Source organism: Rhagoletis pomonella, unplaced genomic scaffold, assembly GCF_013731165.1.
Source record: "Rhagoletis pomonella isolate Grant_MI unplaced genomic scaffold, Rhpom_1.0 Rhpom_scaffold_00005, whole genome shotgun sequence".
In the NCBI taxonomy this organism is placed as follows: domain Eukaryota; kingdom Metazoa; phylum Arthropoda; class Insecta; order Diptera; family Tephritidae; genus Rhagoletis; species Rhagoletis pomonella.
The window spans coordinates 58,197,048-58,223,989 of NW_023458559.1; the positions used below are offsets into that span (position 1 = coordinate 58,197,048).

Here is a 26,942-nt window from a genome sequence, read left to right on the forward strand (position 1 = left end):
TAACACTTCCCTGAACTCTGAACTGCTAAGTGAATGATAGGTAGTACTGCTGCTTTTTGTTTGCCAGAAGAATCAATCGGCACACAAAGTACTCAAGAAATTCTAAATGCTATTACTTTCAACGCGGCTTTGATTTACCAAAAGTAATAATCACCTCAATATTTTTCGGATGATCAAAATCTGCCTCACAGCTGCTCCTTTCACGACAGCTTTGTGATCACATATATATAGTTACTTTCGTGATTCAGTGTTTGTTTTTGTTGCTGCTACCCGCTCAAGTCCTCCTCCAGCTGCTGGTTGACTTTTGGCCGTTTGCTTCATCTCTTCCGCAGTCTCCTACGTTTTTTTTTTTTTTGTATTGCCTGCTGCCGCAACTACTCAGCTACATACTCACTTCCAGCCATATTTGTAATACTTCTATATTGGCAGTAAGCTAATTTCTCAATGTATATCTACATACATGTACATATATGTTGTGTACATGTTTATTTATAAACGTACGTGTTCTTTTTCTTTCGTACGTGTTTTTTGATATATCTGTACTGTAGTGTTTTCGGACGGTACTATTTACAAATACTGCCAATATAGGATTATTACATATATGCTTCCAGTACTCACATATTTCTTTACTCAATTCCTGTTTTATGTGTTTTTAGAATTTTTTTTAAACAATTTTTGAAAAGAAAAGTTAAAATAACAAAATTTTGAAAATTAAATAAACTTTTGCTTCTTATCGATTTACAAAATAAGAAAAACTGTGCTGATATTTATGTTTTTTTTTTACCAATACTTTTTATGTTTTAATTTTAATTTTAAATTTAATATTAATTTGTTTCTCTCTTACTATCAATTATTAGTTATCATTAATTAATATCACATCGACTTTGTTTGTTTTTGCGTTTTTTGCATCGCATTATCTTAAAGTTTTAAAAGTTTTTTTTACCTTTTTTGATTTTTTCATAAATTATGTTGTTTGTATGTTTTTTTTTTTTGTTTTGTAGATTTATGAAAAAATCGCCATTAAATGTTTTCATTGCATAGAAAAAGGAAATAAGTTAAAGTTTGTTTTTTTCAGCTTTGCTTGCTAGCTGGTTTGGTTATTTGTTTGTTGTTGTTGTTGTTGTTGTTCTCATAATACTACCATAAATACATTGGTGCTGGACGTTAGCATAGGCGTCCGCTATAAGATGCTACTTTTGTTGTTTTTGTTAATAGTTAATTTTATAAATTACAAATGTTGTATTTTTCTTCTATTCTTCTACTTATTTAACGAATGCAGCTATCCAAAAAAAAAGGAGTTAACACTAATTTGACTTCCTTTTGGTGCCTCAGCTTGAACGAGCGTGCACGCGTACGTCCCGACCCGCTCGGTTAGTCTCGCTTCCTGCTTGTCAAACCAATTTAAGTTTGCCGGTAACTGTTGATGCTGTAGTTCTTGCTTTGAACTTTAAATAATTTTTAGTTTTTACTGCTATTACATTTGCTGTTTGTTGCGATTAAATTTTTGATTATTGCATATTGTTGTTGTTTTTGTATGTTTATGATTCGAAACTGCTTTGCTGATATTTTGCTGTTATTTTACCATTTTCGAAAACGTAAATGGTGAGTTCCGTTTTTATTTTTAGGGCTTATAGCTGTGGTTAATCCAATCCGATCCGATTCTACCCAATGCGAAATCTCCAGCTTTTTCCCCAAGCTGTTTCGTTTAGCTGCTAGTACCTCACATTACTTCGTTTATTATTTTTATTGCCTCATTCGACTTTTTTGTTGTTGTTGTTTGTTTGTGGTGTCCAGTAAAAATAATGAAATTCGGAGGGATTGTTGAGAAAGTAAAGTATTCTCGTTATGCGTTGTTCCTGGTTTTGTTGTAGTAGTTGTTGTTGTTCTTCATCTTCATTCTTTGACGTTTTCATTTGTAGTTTTTTATATATATATTTATGTAAGTATGTATGTATGTATGTAGTTAAAGCCACGCCCATTTGTTTAATGTTTATTGAAAAAAAAAACTATTTGAGTAGTCCATTAGTTGTCTATTCAACACTCGAACTTATTTGCAATTGACCAAATTCGTATGCCCTTCGTTTAATTTTGTTTTCTTCTTTTTCTTCGTTTGTAGTTATTATGCTTTCTTTGTGATTGTGTGAAGGAGATTAAATGAGATCTCTGGGTAGGTTATGTTTATTTAAAAAATCTCTCTTCTCGCAATCGCATAGCCGGAACTTATTTAAGCGCACTAATCGCAGGAGTACAGCTTGTTCTTGGTCAGCGTGAAATCGGGGCTTATCAAAATGGTATTGCTGCGTGTTAGATTTCTGCAAGAAGTGCGAAAAACTTTAGTTTAGTTGAATTTTCAATGCATATCTATTAATGTTTGATGGGCGATCAAAAATTTATGTCCAGTTTGAAATTAATAAAAATTTATGTATAGTTTTTAAATTACTAAGAAAATATGTTCAGTTTTTAAGTACCATTGTATGTCAAATATTTAAATTAACAGAAAATTATGTATGTAGTATATTCAGTTTTAAATTACCACAAATGTATATATGTATGTTCAATCTCTAAATTATAAAATAAATGATATCCAGTTTTTATTCGCCAAAAATTTTGTCCAGTATTTAAATGAAATTATTTCATGAAACTATGTCCAGTTTTATATTACCAAAAATTAAATATGTCCAGTGTTAAATTACCAAAACTAATATGTCCCGATTTAAATTGAAAAAAAAAAAAAATGTAAAATTTTAAATTACCAAAAATAAATGATTAAAAATTCATGTATGTATATATAGTGATAGAACTTTTTAGAAAAGTATCGATACTAGTTCTCATATAGAATACTCTAAAGAAGAATCGATGGTAGTACTCATATTTGAAAAAAAAATATCGATAATACTCGCACTTTCAAGTATTTTTATATCAAACGCGAAAAATCTGATTTGTAAATTAAATGGAAACTGCTTTTAACAGTTGAAATATGATCTAGCAAGCTCTTCAACAATAATTTTTGAAATAAACTTGCAGTAAGTTTACTGCTACAAGTGTAAAGTAATCGTTTATAGCAAAGATATAATGTTTAACGCGTATATTTATAAACCACTTTACTTTTGAAATGAAATGCAAATGCAGAAAATGAGAAACGAATGAGGTAATAGGTTGGATTCCGAATAAACAACGAAGGTAGAATACATTCGTTAACGGAGGATCTGATATGCTGGAGAATAGCCAAGTTATCGTGTCGAAGACCATCCTCTTACCCATTCTTTATAGAAGGTGAAGGAAGAGATTCGTTATCCAATTATTTAAGAATTTTTAACCAGGCCCAATGTTGGAATGACCGCTACCCCTTCTTGTACGGTGTGTGAAAGTTTCATAGTTGTACCGATTACCAGTAGCCCATGAGAACAAAATATGTATTAATTTTTACTACGGGAGTACCTATATGTAATTTCAAACCTTTCAAGCCGTTTTTCCAGTTTTTTTTTGGCTAAGACATTTTTAAAGCATTATATTCCTTTTCACGACATTCATATTGGATATCGAAGATAATTTTCGAACGTTCGCCACGTTGTTTATTGTGTAATTTTCAAACATTTTGTAATTGAAATAACGAAATTGTTTATATGAATTTAAATTGTTTTTTTTAATTAAAAAAAGTTCTTAAAACTTCGATATTTTTTGGTATTCGCGATACTTATTCAGTACTTGTCAAAAAGTATCGAATTGCCGATACTTCTCAGTACTCATGAAAAGTATCGATATTCTGTACTCGGTACTCTTATCGTTCTATCACTATGTATATACAATTTATATTTTCAAGCAAGCCTATGTTTATCATCATCACAACAAAACGCACTAAGAATATATATTTTTTTTAGAAGAATCTTAAAAGTTGTAAAAATTTTATACAAAGGCCTTCTTGACATTATAAAGACTGATGCATTTTGAAAATCATAAGGAAAAAATATTTTGAAGTTTTCGAATTCTGTTTTGTGAGTTTGTTTTGTATTCTTTCATCTTTAATGTATACTCATATTCATAGTACAGTTCTCGAATTCTGTGAGTTTAAGGAAATCATCTGAAAATAAACTAATGAAATCTGTGGAATTAGATAAAAAACATATTATCTCGAGTGAGGCCAATTTTCCTTTAAAGTAATATTTCATTGGGTTCCGAAACAATATTTTAACGGATACCTAGCCATACGTGTAGTGTAAAATGCTGCTTTAATAGAAGCTCAATCAAAATATAAAATTTTTGGAGAGAAACCGATTTTTTAGCAAAATGCTATAGAAATATTGATTTTTTTAAATTTTCACTTAGGGTGCTTTGTAGTGCAGACGACGGATGATATGGTTCATTACATACTTGATAAATTGTGGCAATAGCGATGTCCAGCCGCTCTTGTCTTGCTTGAGTGTGAGATACAGTTCAAAGGTGGAGACTGTGCAGTCATCCACTTTGAAAGAGGCAATGCGTCTGAAATAAAGAAGAAAGATAGTGAGTGGTGAACTTGCGATATACATACATAGTACATATGAAAAAAATAAATAAATTTGAACAAATTTTTAAAAAAGTCTTTAACCCGCGAATAATGCCTAAGGCGAAAATGAGAATATATACATACATATGTATATAAAAAATTTAAAAAAAAATATATATATATATAATTTTTAATGCGTGAACAACCAAATAAAAAAATGAGTACGGATTAAAATTTAAATATTAAAAATTAAATATATGAAAATATACGTACATACATACATATGTATACATTTCTAACTTCACCGTTAAAAGGCTGAGGTTGACGTAAAAAACGGTTTTTAGCACCCTACAGCAGCCCTCTATCTATTCTCCACACATAACCCAATAATAACCCCTCTTTTCTACCCCCCCTTCACACTCACCTCACATTGCCCGGCTCACACTCGAAATCGATGTACAGCGAACAGCCGCGCACGCCACACGGTTCCCGCTCCGAAGCCTTGATTATTTCGGCCGCAATACGCGGCATGAGATCATATGGCAGCGAGACTTCGGTGCAGTCCAAGTGGCGCTTCTTGGCGTCTCGCAATTCCGTTTGCACCCGGTGTGCCAGCTCATTGACGGCGGCTATGTCTACATCGGTTGTCGCGCTGCCAAAGCAGCTGCCCGATGTTGGGGTGCCGGTTGGGGTGATGGCCGCTGCTACTGGTGGTTCATAGTAGAACATGTTATTGTTGTAGGTGGCCTCCATTGGCTGTTGTTTAGTTATTGTTGTTGTTGCGCAATTAGCTTGTTGTGATTTTAGTTGATTTGCTGCTGCTTGCTTTTGTTGTTCAGTGTATGCTTGTTGGCGGTTGTTGTGTTGTAATTGTTGCTCTTTTTGATAGTGGTGGTAATTGTTGGCGTGATGTTGGTGTTGTTGGTGGTAGTTGTTGTAAGTATGGTGGGTGGTGCCACCGTAATGGTGATTATTGTAGTAAAAGTGTTGCTGTTGTTGTTGTTGTTGCTGTGTTTGCTTTTGTGGCGCTGACCAATTGCCGCCATCAACGACGTCACCACCTTCTTTTGCGTCCTCGGTGTACAGCTCCAGCTGCTCCTGTTCTTCGTCCTCTGTTGGCCGATGGGCACTTCCACGCCGATGGTTGCTGCTGTTGCGTTGTTTATGCGCAACGTTGTCGTCGCTGCTGAGACTGTTGCTTGTTGGTTGTAGTTGTGATGATGAATGTTGTGGTAGTGGTGGTGGTGGTGGTGGTGGTGTTAACGGACTCGTCCAGTCTATCGTTTAGAAAAAGATCAATAATGTTTGGAATATATTAGATATTTTTCTTTAGAAATTGACAAGTTAGCTTATATGTACTCGTATTTACATAGTATATTGAAAATTCAAATTAAAAATATAAAATAACCCAATAAACATTGGGCTTGGTTAACAATTCGAAAATTATTGGAAACCTAACATTTTTTCAAGTCTCACCTTGGATAACGAATGAGGGAATAAATAGGTTACTATTCTATTCGAGAACTACGCCATTCTCCAGCAAAACGGAACCTTCGTTATCCAATGAATTTTTCCTTCGTTATGAATTCGAAATCCAGCCCATTAGCGAATTCAAATTTTAATGAGAGAGAGTGATTGTATTATATTTCCATTCGAAAATGCAGCTGGATTTCACTTCCTCTCTTGTTACTTTGGTTTTCATTTTTTTTCGAACCCATCTCGAATGTATTTCCAATACGCTATGAAAGTTGGAAAACTAAGGTTGGTTATGAATTCGTTCTCTTGGATATCGAAGGTCATTTTCGAACGTTCGCCAAAATGTTTATAGGGAATGTGCAGATTTTCTTTTATGCTGCCGATAAGTATTTATTAGGTTGGCTGGTTTGTTTTTGGATACCTATAGGAGGTTTTTCAAAATCTTGATTTTTCGTATAACGAATAAACCGATTTTTTTTTTTATCGAACAAACCGTTTTTTTCATATAATGCAAATCTTGAATTCTCAATAATTGTTTGGGTTTTTCGAAGTATTCAATGGTTTTTCCAGTTCAAGGGAAACCCCTAAATAGCTTTACAATTATATCCTAGGTTATTTTGGGATGATCATTCTTGATTTCAATAAATAAATATTTGGTACTTAAACGAAACTGTTTAGACGAGCTGCTTAACACGAAAACCAGCGAAACAAGCGAATAATCGAACAATGTTTAATGTTACTTTCATTTGAGGGGGTTAGAATCATAAGGGTCTAAGTGACATTTTTTGAAAATATAAGTTATACCCATATTTGTATAGTTAAATATAGTGTTTATTTGGTGACAAAGGGACCCAAGTCATTTCGGACATTGTAGTGCTATCTATTGGCCGGGCAATAAACGTACTAAATTTTATTGCATTAATTCTTAGAGTCCAACCATTAGAGTCTACCATTTATTCCACCTATTCATCATGATTTTTATTTAAATATTTTCCATGAGACAAAAGCAAAGAACAAAAGTTCTAAGGAGGAAAGTCGAAAGACGATTATAGTTCAAAAAGAAAATACTGAATCAGATGAAGCCCACGCCAGCGTTTTGTCAGATTACGATGATTAGATATATTTTAGTAGATTTAATCTTGTATACTATAACTTTTTTACATAATAAAATGTAGATTTTCATAAAGATAAGCCTTTCCATTTATTTTCTTACTGAAACTTACCTAGGTAGGTACTGAGAAGTAAAAGGATCCAAGTGACACAAAAAAAATATTTTAGTTTTTTTCATCTGCAGTAAACATTATTTGAATTAGTTAACTAACCTGCATTCATCTAGGTAATAATCATTTCAAATGCATTTACCCAGAATTTACAATAAGTAATCAACTTTAACCTTAATTATCTCAACCTACTTAGACCTTTTTGATTCTAACCCCTTCAATTACCTTTTATAAATAAAAGCTATGTATCTTTAGGGTTAATAACTTTGCTGTAATTTTTGATCATGACTTCATACCAACATAAGCATTTTCCCTGTATGACAACTGTGTAAAATAAACCGGTTTATCCGCTTTTTCTTAATTTCAAAATCGGAAACCGAATTTTTTTCAATTTGAAATTTTTCGAATATCTCGAAAAAAATTTTGTTAGTTACGTCTTTTTATATTTCAGGTGACGATATGTACATATGTATGTAACTCTTCATTTAGTGATTTTTAAATTTCGCAATTCGATCACTTGCCAACAGCTCTTCCACTTCAATCCCCAAACTCCTAAACAATTTTCAATTTTCTCGCTTCTTAAATGCTCAATGCCAATACGAATAACCTACACCGGCCGGCTTGGGGGCAAATGCTTTAACATTCACTTTTCCATCCACAAGTAAATAAGAAACAGCTGTTATGTTACTAAATACTAACAACAGAGGACCGCCCAAAGGTCGCAATAACAGCAACTGTTTTACATAGATAAGTATGTATGAGCAGTGCAACCTCCTAACACAATCCCCTAGTTGTAAATAAAAACGCCTAACAGCTGTTAAGAGAATAAAACCAAAACAGCGCGCTCAACAGCTGATAATCAGCGAAAGTGAAACGAATGCTCAAGCAACTGTGTGCTGCACGAGCCAGAAGGTCTTTAACACAATTCTGTATGCTGTACATATCTCCAAGCACATACTACTTCTGTTACTAACAGTGGGCACGTGAGAAAAGAGAGAGCGTAAATGCAACGCGTTAACATTGCAAAGTCGTATGCATTAAAGCGCAGGCGCTGTAATTGCAACTCTATGAGCTCCAAGCTGTTACAGCCAGAAAATAAACGAACAGCTGTTGCGCCAAACAGCTGAATTTTGTTGTATTATGTAAGTAAAGCATATGTAATGAAATTGCCTGTGGATATATGTGTGTGTGCACTTGTGCCGTGCTGCTGCATTGACGCTGGTGGAAGGCAGTTGTTGGAGAGGTAAGACGCAATCACCTGGCAACTCAGCTGGAAATCAGCCGTTTTTGAGTAGCGTGCCAAGACAAGAGACATGCTTGCGTGACATTTGCTCGTTTGCTTTAACATTTACCTATGTACATACATACATACATACATACATATTTATGGTATGTGCCTATGTTGGCGTTCTAGCCGCCATGTTGCATCCAACAAATAAATATTGAAAGTGAAGACCGTCGAAGAAGATAGAATATACATTACATACATACAAACGTACATCCCAGCCAGCAAAAAAACCGAAAACCGATCCGAAAAAGGACATAAAAGTGGATGATGTGCGGATTTTTCTCCGTCGTTCAATACGCTTTCCTTTAGCACTTCACAGATACTTTTTCATGGTTCAAAAGAAATAAAATAAAATTGGGAAGTGCCTGACGGAATTCGAACCCGACACCTTCTGGAAGCTAATAGATAGCGGCACACTTCTCTGCACGCTCATCCACTGCCGACTACGCATGCATGCTTTCAAATATTTAGCTTGAGCAAATAAAATACAATTACATATTGCTTTCAAATGACATCGACTTTTTTGAATGTTTCGAACGTTTTCCGGATACAAAAATGGATGATAACTGTAGGAGTTTTTTCTATGCGTTTTCGGATACGGAAATTTGAGCTAAACTGCACTGTCGGCAAAATTTACAAATGAGAATCAAAAATTTTGTACGCGCAAGTACAATTTTATATCCCTCGAACAACAAGTCAGTTTTAGTGCTATTCAAATCCTTTAATTTAAGCAACGACGTTACGATTCTGAAATTTCATTCGACATTTTACGCTCTTTTTTTTCTAATTTCGGAGTAAAATCTAGCACAGCAGTTTCGAATTTCGGTTTAAAATTGTTATAACTTGGCTCTTAGACGGCCTAAAGTCTTTGGCTCAGATTAAAGGTCTTGAATTGCACTTATTGTTCAAATATTATTGGCCAAAGCCAAAGATAAAACGCAATTAATGGCTTTTCTTATAAATATCGGCTGTTGCGTTACGTGAAGACTATGGGTTCTGGTTTTGAGATCGCAGGTTCGAGGCTGCATGGAGGTGATTAAGATTTTTAAAGTTAAATCAATGCAACCAATAATAATAATTTTAGTTTAAATATAAACGACAAATTTGAAAATCTAATTGCATTGCCGAAAAAACATATATGTACATATATGGGAAGAAATGCTTGTAGCATAAAAAAAGGAAAAAAATACTTTATTTAAATCAAATTAAAAAATTACAATAAAAACCCTAAATAAAACAAAATAAATTAAAAAAAAATAATAATAAAAAAATTTCCCTGCGCCAGGACTTGAACTTGGAACCTCAGGCGTACCACGCAAGTGCTTTGCTCTGTCGGCCATTGCGCCTGTTGGATCGCCGCGAGCAAAATGCTATGCTGTATGATGCTACTAGTATTTCTACTAGTGAATGCTGAGGCATAGCCTGACAATTGACATCTGGTAGGACATCGCGATGTTAATAAAAATACCAGTCGCTTACATTGAAAAAGGATAAAAGCTCAGTTAGTCAACGACGTAGCGTAAACGTAGGTTGACGTACGTAGCAGCATATAAAATTTACTGTTGATAGAGTGAGAGAGAAGCAACGGCAACGTCACCGCCATGCGGTGGTGAGTTTTCATTAACACGCGAATCCCATAAGCTAGATCGTGTCTGCGTCAACCTACGTCTGCGCTACGTCGTTGACTGTTTGCGCTTTAGAAGAATTTTTATCTGTACCTCGGTGAATTGCATATAACTTTTCTTTGAGTTGTGCAGAATTATATCCACAATTAAATACAATGTGCTGAATACTCAAAAAAAAAACAATGATATTCTTAGTTTATACGAATGTCTATACCAAAAACCCCCCTTAAGAGAAATCCTGCGGCCGGCCCTGGCACATACAAATTTATGCATTCTTGTATCTGCATAAGTATTCACTGTGCCTTGGTCGGTGTTCGCTCATTTGAGCATAACCGCAATTAAGCTCATTGCAGTTTGTTCATTGTAATGGCAATAAGCCTAAGTAAGCAACAATTACTACTGATAATACATATCTACATAAATATGTACAACAAATACAACAAGGAAAGCGGATAGCAGCAAGAACAAAAACTAACAACAACAATAGGAACTAACGTTCGCACATCAATGACGCCTTCGTTAGCAACAGTCGTTAAGAAATCGCATTAATGTTGAAGAAAAAAAAGAGGAGGAAGAAAACGGAAGCAACAGAAGCGGGTCTGAGTAGCAACAAAAGCGCTAGCGACAAAATTGCGCCTTATTAGGAGCTTTGGCTAACGCTGTGTGGCAATGAGTTTTTTTCTTTGTGGGTTTCATCACATTCATGACAGTAAATAGCGACAAAAATGTATAGACCATAGAAAAAATAAATAAAAATAAAAATAAAACAAACACGACAGGCAGCAACATCTACATATTTCGCGACATTTTTCATTCTACACACAAGGCGAAGGTGAAATTTCATCAGACACAGCGGCATTTCTTTTTGTCTTGTTGTTGCTCTTGTTATATGTATGTATGTATGTAGTTATTGTTGCTGCTAGCTCGCTGCTGTTATTACAATCATTTCTTTGTTTGCAATATTGTGTTATTTTTTTCCTATTTGAATTGCCAACACACGTTCAACGCAAAAGGATTAAATAATAAATGAAATAACTAAGCCGTTCAAGCAGCCAAAGCCAAAGTCCTAAGGCAAAGGCAAAGGCAAATGCAAAGGCGAACGCACCGTGGGGAGCCGGGGAAATGGTTGAGGCATACATATAAATGCCAGCAGGGGGTGGCGCAAGAGTTGAGTTGGCAGGCAGTGGCTGGCTGGCAGGGCGACAGCTAAGCAGGGGGCGAGTAGTTAGTCCGACTAGCCACAGCTGTGCGCCGACGGGGTGACATAAGCGAGCATTGTTTGTTGAACGAGGACACATGTGTGCATACAAAATTGCAAATGCAGATATGTAAGTACATATTTACATTTCATAAGGTACGTAAGACAAATCTCGCTAGATTAAAGTGAAAATTTGCTAAATCCATTTTTTTTTTATTCTAAAGGTGAAGAAGTTCCTTATAGCCATTTTGTCAAGTATTTTGCTTAAAGCAAAGCAAAATTTGGTATTATTTTGAACTTATCAAGTTCCCTGTACCTCTTTTGGACTTGAAAAAATTTTCTTTAATTTAATAAAAAAAAGTACCTTAATACCTTTGGAATCGATGCTTTTTTTTCTCTTGCATCCTGTATGAAAATATGAATTTTCACAAAAAGTGGACTTAGCAATTTTTCACTCTAAGCTGGCGATTTGAATATTCGTCTACTTGTTAAAATTCCAAAACAATATTATGACGATATGTGAGGAAAAGTGCATAAGTATGTAGGTATAAGTAGGTACAATAAATACAACAACAGCAAAATGAAAAAAAAAATAAATAAAATACTGAATAGAATGGCAAAAATTTAGAACAATCCATAATAACAAAAAGAAATATGTAAACGGTTATTGCATCACGTCCACACGCGCGGTGCACTGTGGTGCACTACTGGGTACATATCAAATAAAAAATCGAATTTCAAGAGCTTTTTAGATAAAGTTTATTAGTATTACACTAACAATAAATTATTCAAATATTTTCATTTATTTTTTTTTCGTTTTAATTTGAGCAACAAAATAGCCATATCACATTGTCATAAAATGTAAATTACGTTTGAAATAGATTTTGGAAATTTTATCACGCAGGATGCTCCGAAAACCTTAAAAATATCGAGTTTTTAGCACATCCGCAGTTGAAAAATATTTAATTTCGAGATTCTAGACTTTGAAATTGACGTTTTTTTTTGTTTTTAATAAGCACTCCCTGGCCAATTTGAAAGTTGTAAACTTACTTCTGACTTAGGTATCTCGTATTCTAAATATCGCCTACTCCAGTACCTGACTTCATTAAAAAAGTTTAATAAATTTTAATACCAAAAAGAGCAAATTTTCATGTTTCAAATATCTGAATGGAATGACATGCATGTATGAGCAAATCTCACGACACATTTTTCGACGAAAACGTGTATTTAATATAAAAAAAGTAAAAAAGTCAAAGTTCGGGCGAAGCCGAACATTGTATACCCGGCGCAAGAATTAAATATAGTTTTTTTCACCTTTCCGAAAACTTCCGCTACGTTGTAAGCACCTATTTCAAACATCTTCGATAAACTTATATGTATATGTATTTAGTATATGTGGGCAGTATCACGCCCATTTTCCAAAATTCATAATAATGCTATTTCTTTTCAAGGGATTGTTGTTAGTATCAGTTTTGAGTAAGTTAGCTTCTTAAATTTCGAAATATCGAAGTTTCAAGCATTTCTAAAATTTACCGTTATATGAAAAGTGGGCGTCATTTTAGTCCGATTTCAATAATTTTCCAAGTTTTGCTTTTAAGTGCCAAGCACAACAATCATCGCTTAATCGATTTCTTTTTTCGTTCTGATCATTTATGTATACATTTGTCTATATCTATCTCGATTCGTTTGTCTGTTACAAACAACCGTTAAGTGAACAAAGTCATAATACCCTTGTGCACAAGTGCGCTCGGGTATAAACATTTTAAATGCATTTTGAGTAAAATATGTGGTTTGGATATATTCCATTGTAAAGTAAAATTTCTCGGGAAATATTTTTGTAAAGCATTTTCATTACTTCACAAATTTTTCTTTTTTGCAAAATATTGTTCATACTCATCCCAGTGTAGATTGCGGCTTGCACGTCACACTAAATACTTCTAACAAATGAGTGAGGCACGCGAACACTCGAAAAATTCGCCACAGCCAAATACTTACAAACATTTATCTATGCGATTCATTTATGTACTACATACATACCTACGTATGTATGTATGTATGTGCTTATATTACGGTGGTCCAAAAATCCACGTGAAAAATTGAAGTCAGAATTTTAATGCTCTCACCTAGGATTGTTTTACAAACAAACCCCTGATTTTTATTTCGAAATCGAAAAATATTTAGAGGTCGCTCAAACCTCTTAAAGTTATCCATGTATTTTATAATGGGAAAAAAGCTTTTTGTAGAAATGGTATAGGATTCTTGAAAATCAATATTTTTCGATCGAAAAACTCTGTTTCTCTTCAGGAGACTTCCTGTAATAATACCAAATTGTTTATATAGCCATTTTTTCAATGTAACTATATTTTATAGGTCCGCCAAAAGCCCCAGAAATGCAATGGGGGGACTTATCGTTAATATTAAATACTGTTAAATAAACAATTAGGTATTATTATTGGAAGTCTCCTGAAGAGAACCAGAGTTTTCCGATTCTGATTCTACACCATTTCAACGAAAAACTGTTTTGTCCCCATATAAAATACATACATACATGCAAAACTTTGAGCGCCTTGAGTGTTCTCCAAATATTTCTTTATTTCATTTTTTCGTTATAGAACAATCCTAGGGGTGAGAGTTTTAAAATTTTGACTTTGCTTTTTTTTTGGTCTACCCAAATGTAGATGCTTATATACACAATAGACATTAGACCGTAGTAAATTTTTTTATTTTAAATTGTTTTATTGGAATAATTAATAAAATTCCTTGGCAAAGGTTTAATGATTTTTGGTGAGCTTTAATTTACTGATACGTTAGGGTGGTTGGAACTGAGAGCTTATGGGTAAGTACTAGAACAAGGTACTTAAGATCAATGAACTTTGGAAAAAAATTGCATCCTCGAAAAGAACAACGATATTACAAACTTTATGATCCGGAAGATTTAAAAAAGCGACTCCTACGTTCGGCAAATTTTTTTTTTATTTCCAAATCGCTTTGCAAAAATAATTCAGACTCAGTGGTGTACGGCGAAATTTTTTTCTGGCACGCTCTAATGTATATGTATGTATGTACGTATGCTAGCACTGGTGGGTGTGCTTTTTGATATAACCATATATGTAGGCTATGTTTGCGTTTTCGCATTTTTTTTCGCCATTTTTTGGCATAGAACTGACTCGACTTGGCCATGACTAGGTGGCAGCGCTGGCGCTGAGGGGAAGGCGATGGAGGCGGTGGGTGTTGTTCAAAGCGTTGACTTGCGAGCTTAATTACAAAATTTCCAAAGCTAATTCAACAACGCGAAAAACTGCAACAAAAAAATATAAGCTAAAAGCAGAATAGCAACAAAAAAGGGCGGGGCGAAGAAGAATGAGAAAACAACGCAAGCAAATGAAAAAACATATGCAATTTAAAATGCGCGTGAATGTGTGTTGAACGAGAAAAGTTTGACAAAAACTCAATAATTGAGCTGCCGGGTGAGCTGGGGGTCAGCTGGCTGGCTGGTTGGCGGGCTGGCGGGCTGGCGGGCGGCAGCTGCTACGCTTCAATGCAAAGTGGGTTGGTGGGTTGCACGTCGAACTCTAAGGACAACGACAATAGCAGTGACGCAAAAAACAGCCGGGACCGAGTAGCATTGCGAAACGACGTAGACGAGCGGGCGAAAGTGTACAGAAAGGATGTGTGCAAGCAAAGCGAACACGTGAACGTTTGCATGCAAATGTCCTTCAGACGACACATCCTTTTTGTTTTGCTGTTGTTTGTTTTTTGAATGCGTACACTCAGCAATAAAGTGTGTAATTTATGCGGGTAACAACATACCCAGTACAGTAGTAGTAGTAGTATGCGCTCGTGTACGAATATGCAAATAATAATTATAAAAAAAAAAATCCAAAAAAAAAAAGTTGAAAACAGAAGCCTTTTAAAAGGGTGTGAAAAAAGCAAAAGGATGGTGGTAGGCAAAAACAAGTTGGCGTGAACGCAGTCAGACATGAAATTAAATTGACTGCAATTTTCAAAACCACAAAAACCGGACGAAAGAGGACGAGCAGCCGCGAGAGGAGGCGCCATTAGGTGCTGACTGGCTGGCTGATATGTATATGATTTGAGCTGAGAACGGCAGCCGGCTGCTAGCAGCGCCAATGTGAAGATACACAAGTATGGCTCGAGGAAGCGGCCAACTTCGAAAGCGGGCAGGCGATGGTGTCGTTATATGCCTTTTTGTGTGTGTGCGTGTTTACGCTTCAGTTAAGCGGCCGTCGCACTTTGCACTCTTGACTGCAGTGAAAAGCCAAACCAGTGAGTAAAGTTCTAGTAGTTTATCAACCGGTACAAGCTGTAGCGGCGGCACAGCAGTTCGATAGATAACTTTTGTGTTATGGTATTAGCGAAAACTCTCTTTTAATGGTCAAATCCAAAGCTAATATCGGCTATCACGTTGGAATTGACATTTCGTAGGATATCTCCATGTTACAATATAAACTGCTAGTAAGGAAAAAAGATAGCAGCAAAACCAACTGGTAATGTTCTGGTTCTCAACTGGTAGCGTACCCAATGGGTCTTCATGCATACATGGTCAAAGTTCAGATTACCCTATGAAGACGTCTTAACCGACTCCAGTCGGGACCAAAATTTATAAGTGATATCTTTAACTTTAGTAGTATCGATTTTGGGTATTAAATAAATAAAAAAATAATAAAAACTATTTTTAATTTTTTGGGCCCATAGAGGCTACTGGCCTTTGACCCCTTTGCGACACGCCTTAACCGTCTCCAATTGGGACTAAAATTTATATGTGATATATGTGACCGGGGTATTACCAATTGAGGGGGTGAGACTAAAAAAAATCGTTCGTTTTATTTTCAAGAGCCACCCTAATATACACACATACACATATACTTACATACAACGAGCATAGATATTACTTTCAGCAGGAGCGATCAGTTGAGAGCAGCAAACCATCCAGCCATGGGGATGATGAACCGTAATTTGCTGGCTTGCTGGCAGCCGCCCGCCAAGTGAGCTGAAATGTCACACACTAGAGCTGGGAAACTATCGATGGCACTATCGATAGTATCGATGGTTTTTGATTATCGAAAACATTGATGGTTTTTTAAGCACTATCGATAGTTTTCACTCACACATACATACATACATAAAGATGCTGCTTGAAGCGAAAAAGCGTTGATAAACTTTTGTTCCCTAACAAAATATATCGACGTATTTTAGTAATTCTGATCTCATTTTCAGCAAAAGTTGTTATGTTTAATTTTTGGTCTTTTTTAATCCAAACTATTGATAGTTGCGATATTTCCGATAATATCGACACAATCGACGGTTGGGACTATCTAATATCGAAACTATCGAAGACCACGACCATCGATAGTTTTCCAGCTCTACCACAAACGAAACAGCTGCACGTCGAAGCGCTTCTCAGCTTGAGCTGACTGCCTCAATTGTGACTGCTGACTGTGTCGCAAAAATGGCTTCCACATCGACCGAAAATCTACACACACACACACACACACACAGCCTCCTCAGTTTCTATCCTTGCCAGCCATTCACCCACCCACTTTCTTCCCCCTACGCTCCCCCCGCTGAATCACGCTTCATTCAGCCTTTTAGCCTTTCGGTATCGTTTTCAATTGCCAGCAGCTTTTTCTACACACAACTTGCTCTACTTGAATGCTGGCTGCGGTAGTGGGTGTGTTGGCTTTCGGCTGAGCGATTCTCAGCCTTTCTGCGCTTCCAGTTTGTCTTTTTGATTTTACCATTTCATTTCATTTTATATTTTTCTTTAAGCTTTTTTCTTTGTCGCTCGGTTTCATAAAAGTTGCCTTTTGTGTGACTCGAGACTCGACTCCAGAATTTAGGTGTGTAGAACTAGGCAAACACACACACACACACACAGGCATACATCCGTCTCGAGCTCGCCCAAGTGACAGGATTAACAGGAAGTTGCATAATCCCTGGAGCGTCATGTCATACTAGCTTGGCCACCGACTTTAAATACCGGCTCCGGCGCGCATACGACACGATTGCGGTGTAAAAGCTGGCAGCAACACACAAGGCAACAACTGACGCAACGGACGTTCGCTGCTGGTGGCGGTGCTGCTGCCGGTGCCAGTGTGGATTTCGCAAACAAGTGAGTGCCACAAAAGGCCGCCACAGTAGTTGGCTCTATAATCTAATGGCGTGTCACACACACCCACTCACTCACACATACATATACATATGTATGTATGTATGTATGTATCACGTTAAATGCACACTCAACTTGAAGCTTAACAATTCTGCATTTTTGATTTAGCTTTTTGGTGAGTTTTGTGTGTTTTTCTTCCATTTTTGGTTGTTGGAGGTGTGGTTGATTAAATTTTAAAATTCATTCAGTTTGTCAGTTTTCCAGTGTGGCATGTGCTGTATATTTGCGAGAGTTATTACAATACCTTTTTGGAGCGCATATGGCTGTGTACCGAAGTTTGTATGGAAACCAAAAAGCGTATTTGCAATAAAGTTTGAAAGCCACAAAATTTATATTTTTTAGGTATTTCATTTATAAACGAGTATCTCCAGAGACAAGTTTGCTGCATTTTTAATAGGTTTAGTTGAAAGCATCGAAAATTTTAGCAGATTGGTAGAGTCATGGTGAGCATACATTTTCATATTAAGTATGAAAATATGTATGCACAGACTATACTATGCATGGGGGTTTGAGTAATACAAAATCCTAATTTTAGAAAAAAAAATAGTTACTTTGTTTACTAAATCCGTGTAGAATTCGATTTAAAACTTAATTTCATTTAATAAAAAAAAAATAAAAAATAAAGAAAATATCGAAATTTGATTAGCCTAGCCAAGAAAATCTCCAAGTTTTAAAATCAAACCTTTAAAGTACCCCAAATTGGGATACATAAAATTTCCTAGACGATTAAAGCAACTTAGCACTGGAAAGACTGTCAATAGACTACATAAAATTAAACAATTTTATTACATACATTTTTTTGGAAAATGCCCAATATGGCCAAGAAAAATATGGTGAAAGTGAACACACAAACTAACCGCCTCTCTATAGGTAAATTGCCCGATTAAAATTCTTGTTTCGGTTTTTAAGATATTTGTGTTTGAATGAAGACATATGCCCACAAATCCGTCTTTTTAATGTTTTTTTTTCTTATATAAGTCGGCTGAGACTTGCAGACAATTGCCATTTAGTAATTTCATTTAGTTTCATTTATAATGAAACAACTCGAAAAAAGCCGTCTGCTCAATGTTGCATACTTGCGGGCGAATTGCATGTGTACTTAAAGAGCAATTGGACGAATCCATATTTGAGCTCGGCAGCGACTGGATGGCTCTTTCTCTTAACTGAAGAGTTCGTGAGAATCGTCTGTGGCGTAGATTTGTGAGCAGTGTTGCCGCGAATCGTTTTTATTGGTAGCCAAATTCCTTTAAAAAAAGGGCTAAAAGAAAGTTGTTGTGGCTAAAAATGGTAGCCAACCAAAAACCTCTTTTTTATAAAAGTGGAAATAGACGACACCAGATTGCTGGCTCCATCAAGTGATTGTATCATCAGGCTCGAAGCATATAACTTACCAGCATGCTGGTACAATATTTATTTCCGAAATTTCATAATTTTTCTCCCATTTTGTTAAACATTGTTTTTTTTTTTATTCAAAACTGCAATATCGTGAACTTAATCTTCCACAAACACGGCTTTGACTCATATAGTGCAAGAAATTCCCGCCCAAATAAGAACGTAAGGAACATACAATACATATATATCGGTCTTTCTTAGTTAAAAATATTATCTCTTACATAAATGAAAAAAAAAAAATTAGATCAAATTAAGCTAATGCAACTTTTTCCTGCCAAGTATAAGTAAATTTTTCAAAGGGCTAAAAAAGGGCTAGGACAATTTTAAATTTATGTGGCCAAAAAAAGTATGTGGTAGCTAAATCTAGCCACCAAAGGGCTAAAACCGCAACACTGTTTTTGAGTACTACATATGAGCTGTGAGAGATCGATGTTACAAATGAAAAAATTTTTGAGCTGGAACAAATATTAAGTATTTATTTTGTGTGTGAGAAAAACATTTCTGTGAAACTAAATAACTCATGTGTGGCTTGAACTACACACAATATAAGACGACAGAGTTCCGCCCTTTCATTGCGCATTTTTGCCGATAAAACTGCCTCGTGAAATCGCACAGCCACAATGGGTTTATACACTGCAAGAAAGCTGATGACAGAAGGTTATATTATCTTAACAATTTCTCGGTTCTCTCAGGCGGAGAGTTTGTGGAAAGTTAACCAAGTTTAATATTTCAACATTACGGCTTTTTATTGAAGAGTTCATTATTTAGTAATCTAATCGACAATGGAAGTCTCAGGAAGGTAATACCTTACTTCTCTTTGCATCGCCTCTGATATATGTACTAGGTAACAATGGAGCTGTAGTAATATTCTCTTAAGCGATGTGCTCTTAAGTCAGGATATATCTATCAATATTAAGCGGTAATTCATGTCAAAGAAGAGATTGAAACACTAGAGTTACTTTACAGCATTCGGACTCCTATGGGGAGAGTGGAATCTAAAAAAACCGGAAAAGCTTCTCTCGATAAGTAGGAGAAAAATTCTCATAGATAAGGAGTAGAGAAACACCCAGACCGACGCAGGGCCCCTCACAACGTTAATCGCTGAACCTGAGGAAAAAGAAGTAAGCTGATGGAGCAGAGAAAAATGTTGTCAGACGTCTACAGGTTGTCTGTTCAGCACAAACGAGTAGAAGGTAATCTTAAAGCAATTCAAGCATAGCCTCTCAAAGATGAAGGCGCGGCAGTTGATCGTATTGCTTAATATCACTTACTGTAGGATTCAGAGGTACGCATGGATTCGTATTACAGGAACTGTAACGGTGCCCATGAAAGTTCTTTTCAAGAATTAAACGAAGATAGTTATATTGGCGATGATTCATACTGATATCGGGTATCTGGGTCCTTTGAAGATTGATACTCTAACGCAGTAAGTAGGACCATGAAACCTCAAAAGTGAACTCAACCTGAGTAAGGTCTATAAAAATATGGCTGAACTTATTACAAATATAAACCTGCTTAATAGCTGAGCGAGGGTCTGAGGGCCATCTGATTGGGTTATCTGAAAATGGGTTATGGGGCACCTTGATATGTTTAACACCCTTGATTTTAGCAAGCCACTTTGGGCATTCTGGGCACTCTGGGATGTTTTAACTGTCTAAAAGCTTCAGATAAATTTTCAAAGTTTTTATAAAATACACCTTCAAGTTTTTAGTATCCGTCTTCGAGTTTAAGGGTATTAAAAACAATTCTCTTTTGAAATTCTAGAAAATATTTTCAATCAAAAAAGTATTCTAATTTTAAATATTTAAATATTGCAGAACTCTTCTAAGAAAAACGATTTGAAAACAAAGGTGATTAAACTTATTGCACTTTGTACGATATCACCTAATAACATTTGCCAGGAAGGCGCCAGATATTTGCCTAAGTTTATTATTAAGTATTTTAATTATCATACATTTTTGTTTATTTTGTGATCACGTTTAACAAATATTAGATTTCCTAAAAATACTTGACGTGTAGCCACGATTCCTTGATTCATAAAAATAAAACTCGCGCAACGGCTTGTTTTCCAGCTAACTAGAAATTTTGCGTACTTGCTGAAATTCAGCAGCTGCTACTGAATTTAAGTAATTAGGAAATTTTCTTAATTCTACACACTCGGCCACGATAAGTGGCTAAGAAAATAAAAAAAAAACTTAGTTTTTTTCTTTACTCAGCAAAATGCATTTGAATTTTTCTTTTTGTATATATGTATGTGTGTTTTCTCTTCTACATTTCCCTGCATGCGTATGCGTGCGAAAGTTATGCGATTGAAAAGTATTTCCCAAAAGTCATTACCCCCAAAGCTTGCGTTGCTTGCGTTTTTTGCCCCACCTCAGCTTTTCACTCTGTTTGGGTGAACGTACATATGTATGTACATAAGTATTCTATTTTCTCAAGGGTAATTAGTTTAGAAATTTTGTGCTTTGAGATTTACACGCATGGAAACAGTTTTAAATTGACAATTTTATAAACAAACAGTGAAAAAGTTATGAGGCCGTCTGCTGGGTGTTCTGGTTGTTAGGTTCGGCGAAAGAGCGCAAGGAATTCCCCAAAACCGTTGCTAAGCGGCCAATTTAATAGACTTAGCAATTAATAAAATACGGTTTTTGTTGGTAGTTAACATTTTCTGCCAGCAATTAGCTAGGCAGCAGATTTTTTGATAGCGTTTTTCGTAAACAATTTTTGAATGAATCAGTAATGGTTTTACATTTATGCATGGGAATATATGTACATATGTATGTGTATGCCATTTTTCTCGTTATTTTTTAATGCCCCTGCCATTTGTGGTGCTCAAATTTCACCAAAAGTTACCCAAGAAGGCAGCGTCGAACCAATTTTGTTAGCTGCTGACAACAAAAGGTTAAAAATGGAACAGAAAAAATGCAAAATATAAAACTTCATGTATCGTGGCGCTGTCTAAAGCAAAGAAATAGAATATTGTCCAGAAAAAAAGGTTCTACCAATTCCATATACATATGTACATATGTCGCATATGCCAATCAGAGCAGCTGTAGTTGTACATACATACATACATATAAAGCAAGCAGGCAGTGCTGTGAAGCGCAGCGAGGAGGGTCATGTGTGAAGTGGTGGTCATATATCATTTTCATTTAATGGGCGCTTCACAGCTGAATCCCATTTTGACCCTGAAATTTGAAATCTCTATTGTATGCGCAAACATACATATGTACATACATACTTAGTCATAACGAAAAGGCATAAGCACTCACACTAGCATTTGAGCTATAATTTGAATAAAACTGAAAAAGCGAAAATATGAGCTTGTGTTGCTGCTAACAATGGCAGCGGGCGAAGCAAAAGGGGAGTGCCCGCAAAACAGGCTAAATTGTCGGCAAAGCCAAACCGGCAGAGTCATTTAAACCACTTCAGGGGACTGAACGGAGTTTATAGTCGATACATACATACTCGTATGTATGTATGTAGGAATGGGTATATTACTTAAGTGCGGGATTGAAAAACATACGGACGCACATGTGCTTTTGTCACATATGTATATACATATATATATACGTTCATACATATGCTCACTTAAATTATTTAATAGTGAAGTATGTATGTGTTGTGTGTGCTTGTGCTTCGCTTTGGCGTTGCTGTTAATCAACCGAAAAATAATATTAATGGAAACAGCTTGCTACTTCATGAAAAACTTATTACATTATTATCCTCGCATGTAATTAAAAAATAAAGTTTGAGTGGATTAAATGAGTTAGCCGCTTTTATTTTCGTTTGTAGTAATGATTTTTTGGTTCATGCGACAGTAAGTTATTTAATTGGAAAATGATAAAAATTTACATGCTTATTAAGAAGCGTTAGAACATTTAAATGTTTTAATTTAATTAAGTTAAAATGCCAAAAGAGATTCCAAATTTCCAATTTTCGTCCAGTAACGTATTTTGTAGATTTAAGGCTTGCGAGCTTTTTTTAGAAAATAATATACATACAAGATACACATTTTCCAGTCAAACAATTGTTTGGGTTATATTTATATTTTTTTTTTACAAAAAAAAAGATTTTGTAGATACAAATTTATATTTTTTTCATTAATTTTAGAAAAAGCGCTTTTTTAAATTTTATAACGAAAAATTACTTTCATTCGTTGCAATAAAATTTATGTGACAACTTAAAATATCGCATAAAAATTATGTTTTTCAAATTTTAGTTTTTGGCAAAATTTTACGCATATGATTTAAATTATTTGTTTCAGAAAGTTATTTTTTACAAAAACCACAAAAATTGTTTAGTCAAAAAATTTTTCTGGTTTTATTTTTTTTTAATCTTAGAGAATAATGCCCTGTTTTAATAATTCCGTAACGAAAAATTACTTTTTCATTCGTTGCAATAAAAGTTACTTAGCAACTTAAAATGTCGCATAAAAATTATATTTTTCAGCAAAATTGTACGCAAATGATTTACTAAAATATTTTTTTTTCAGTTATTTAGTTTTGTTAAGTTAATTACCTATTCAGAAAGTGATTCTTTACTAAACATCAAAATGTTTTGGTAAAAAATCGTTTGATCATTTAATTTTTTTTTTACTTTAAAAAATACATAATCCTTTTGTTTTAATAATTTTATTACGAAAAATAACTTTTTCATTCTTTGCAGTCAAATTTAATTTACAACTTAAAATATCATATAAAAATTTAATTTTTCTAAATTTCAGGTTTGAGCAAACTAAAATATTTTTAACTTATTCAGTTAATTATAAAATTGTATACTAAAAAATAACGCAAAAGTCCTAAAATTATTATTATTTTTTTGATAAAGCGGAAACTATCAAAATGGGGCAAATCTATTTTATTGCAAATCGCTGTACAAGTTTCATAGCAAACATGTTTGGAATCAAGCTTTTGTAATGATAATTCTTCGACAAAATAAAGTTATCAAATACTTGTAGTTTTAGGATTCAATAGTTAATAGCAAATTTAGGTGTAACGAAAAAAGAAACAATTAACTTTTTTTTTAATCCACTCGCTTGGGGGATTTATATTGTAGTTGTTTTCCATTAAATTTTTGACAAGTCCGCCAAATAGTCGTGGCTTTTGGGGTTTTCGGACCTTTTAGATTGTTAAGTAAATCCGTTTGAACACTTTTAAGATAAAATTTATATAAGGCATTGAAAATTTATTCCAAACAAATTTTTTTTCTCTTAAATTTCATGTCGCGAGATAAACTGAAATTACGCTTAAAAACTTACATTTATATAAAAAATTTTAATTTTGTCGCCAAAAGCTGAAAGTTGAAAGCTAAGGCAAAGACCTTAAAAATGGTTCTACGGTTTCCTTAAACTCGAAGTACTCGAAAAATACGTATTTATTACAAATTTAGACTGTTGTGTTAGTTTTCCAGGATTTTCGAGAGCCCTTCAGCTAAATGCGGGATTGCCGCGGGAATTAAAAGACAAAAATTTTAATTTTAAATTTGGCAACTGAAAAATAGCTTCGCAGTCATGTTAAGAAAGTAAAATATTGAGTTCATTTCCATATTAAACTTAGTGAATGGCACTAATTTTTTAGCATTTAAAACGTACTGAGAATACGGCGTAAGCCTAATAGGTATCTAATGAATTACATAATTTCAATGACGTAGTCGTATGCAAATATAAACTAAAAACAGGTTAAATGTATGCAAAACCGAACAAGAAATAAAAATTGGTGGCCAAACGAACTGAGAATTTAGTTAAACATTTTCGATTGATCTGCAAAAAAATTTGGCTCGTAAATTGATTAAGTTCTAATTAAATTTATTTCGTAATTCAGTTTTATTTTCTGTTCTCAAAATAAAAAAAAAAAACATTTGTATATAAAACCAGGCTTTAGCAGAAATGCAAATTGTTTGGCAAAAAGTTGTTAATTTAATTATATACTTACAATTAATACTGTTTTAAATGGATGACAACACGCAATAAAAACAAGCTCATTTAGAAATTAATGCTAACAGTAGTTAATTAAATTAATAAAGCGAAGTGAAAACTGAAGGTAGCGTGCAAAAAATGTATAAATTCAGAAAAATAAAAAAGAGTTTTAGCTTTAAGCAAAGTTGGGTAATAATTTAAAAAGTGCATAATTTAAAATAACTTCAAATTTTTATCTAAGCCATTTCTTTATTGATTATAAAAATGTTTAAAAACAAATTTTCTAAAACTTGTAAAAAAAAAATACTTCGAATCTCTCGAAAGTCTTAACCGGTTTTATTTCAAACATTGGAAAGGGCTTTTGAAAGGGATTATTTAGAATAGATAAAATTCATAAAAAATTATTAATGTGAAAATTAAAAAAAAAATATTATTTATGCCCCAGTGCGAAAAGCTTAGAAAACATCCGAATGCGAATATATTTGAAATTTAATAAAAAGATGTGAAGTGGCTATTTAAAAAGTATCAAAATGCGTTCGTAGTTTTCCAGAACGCATAAAACTAAAAGAAAATTAACACTAATATTGCAAAAAGCTTCAAAAAATTCAAAAGTCTCGGAAATTCTAAAATTTTAACTTCGAAAAAATAACCAATAGCAAAATGGTATCGAATTTTTACAGAATAAATAAAGTTACTCGCAGATATTAAAATTTAATTTTTTTAAATATCTACTGCAAATACCCTAAAATTGAACCTGGAGTATAACAAGTTTTCCAGCTTTAAAATTTACCAAATGATATACGTTTAAACGCAGAAATTTTTTTAATAAGAAGCTTCCTCAAAACATCCGAAATTGTTTCGATTATCAAAATATTTCCATAAATTTTCTGTGAATGTTTTTTAATTTACGTATATTTTGCGTTTTAATCAATTCTTTGTCATACTGAGGCAACCAAGTAGTGCTTACGAACTCTACACATAAACGGAATTTGTTAATAAATGCACGGAAATTTCTAAAGTAGAAAAGTCTTTGAGTGCACACAATACGAAAGAAAGAGTTGAAAGGTTATATTTTTTGTAAAAATTCGCTGCCAATTCAGAAAAATCGTATGAATGCATTTTGTTCCATTTTACGATTTATTTTTACGTAAAATGTGAAAATTTCTCAGTCTAGGTTTAAATATGAAAAAGAAACACACCTCTATGTAAGTATGTGCATACAGTTGTAGAAACTACGAACGCACAAGCACTCGTAAAAACTGTTTAGCAATTAACAAATCAACATTAAATGTTTAATATACATTAATATAAACCTTAAGAAAAAAAGCCCATTAACTCACCTTTAACTTTACTTGAACCGATGACACCGAATTGTCCCTGATATTGATTTTGTACTGAGAGCACTTCCATTTTCTGGCGCAGCTCCTCGAAGACTTGATCGATGTGGATCAAATCGTTGGCGTGACGATCCACCAGCTCGGCATCTAGTTCGAATTGTGCTTCGAAATCACCGTCAGGCTCACACTCACACTCGCACTCGCGTCCACGCTCTGCCGCTGCCAGTGTCAATTCTGCTGCTTCGCCGCTTTGGCCTGCGTCCAGCGCCTCTTTCTCTTGCTCAAGCGAAGCTTTGATATCGATTTCAGCCTCGCTGTCGTCGTCAATATCACTGAGGTTGGCGCCGATGCCTCTTCCTTCGACTGCTCGCCGCCGCTGCGCCTCCACTTCGTTTTCGACCACACTTTCAGGCGCGTCTTCAACCTGCGACCACTTAGTAACTGTTCGCCGTAGCGCTGTCGCTGCGTACCCTCCTCGCTCTTGCCTACGCCGCTGCTGCTGCTGCTGCTGTGTGACCGCGTCAACACGTCTTCTATGCCTTTGGCTGCTGCTGAGCCTTTCCTTACGCTGCTTCTGCCTGCTTTTGACCGCAGCCGCTTCGTCCAAATATCTCGACGTCTGATCGACTGTAGTCGCTTCGACGGCTGCTTCCGTAACCGGACTGGGCGGTATGTCGACGGCTGCGCTGACGGCGCTAGCAGTGCTAACAAGCGCAAATAGTTGTTTAATGCTTGTAGTGGTGGAGGTGTTGTTGGTGGGTGTGTTGCCGCTGGCGCTGATTGCCGGTGTGCTTGTGTGCTGATAATTGGCGGCTC

General features: G+C 34.8%; 1 protein-coding gene across 1 annotated transcript; it reads right to left on the reverse strand.

Moving 5' to 3' along the window:
• Positions 1-944: 944 nt before the first annotated feature.
• LOC118739314 (probable ubiquitin thioesterase DG1039) lies at positions 945-26,358 on the reverse strand. The gene is made up of 4 exons (XM_036470567.1): positions 26,130-26,358; positions 4,908-5,760; positions 4,369-4,479; positions 945-2,312 (listed from the first exon to the last, which is right to left on the reverse strand). The coding sequence occupies exons 1-4, from the start codon at positions 26,197-26,199 to the stop codon at positions 2,234-2,236; spliced, it is 1,113 nt and encodes a 370-aa protein (XP_036326460.1). The 5' UTR covers positions 26,200-26,358; the 3' UTR covers positions 945-2,233.
• Between the last annotated feature and the right edge of the window lie 584 nt (positions 26,359-26,942).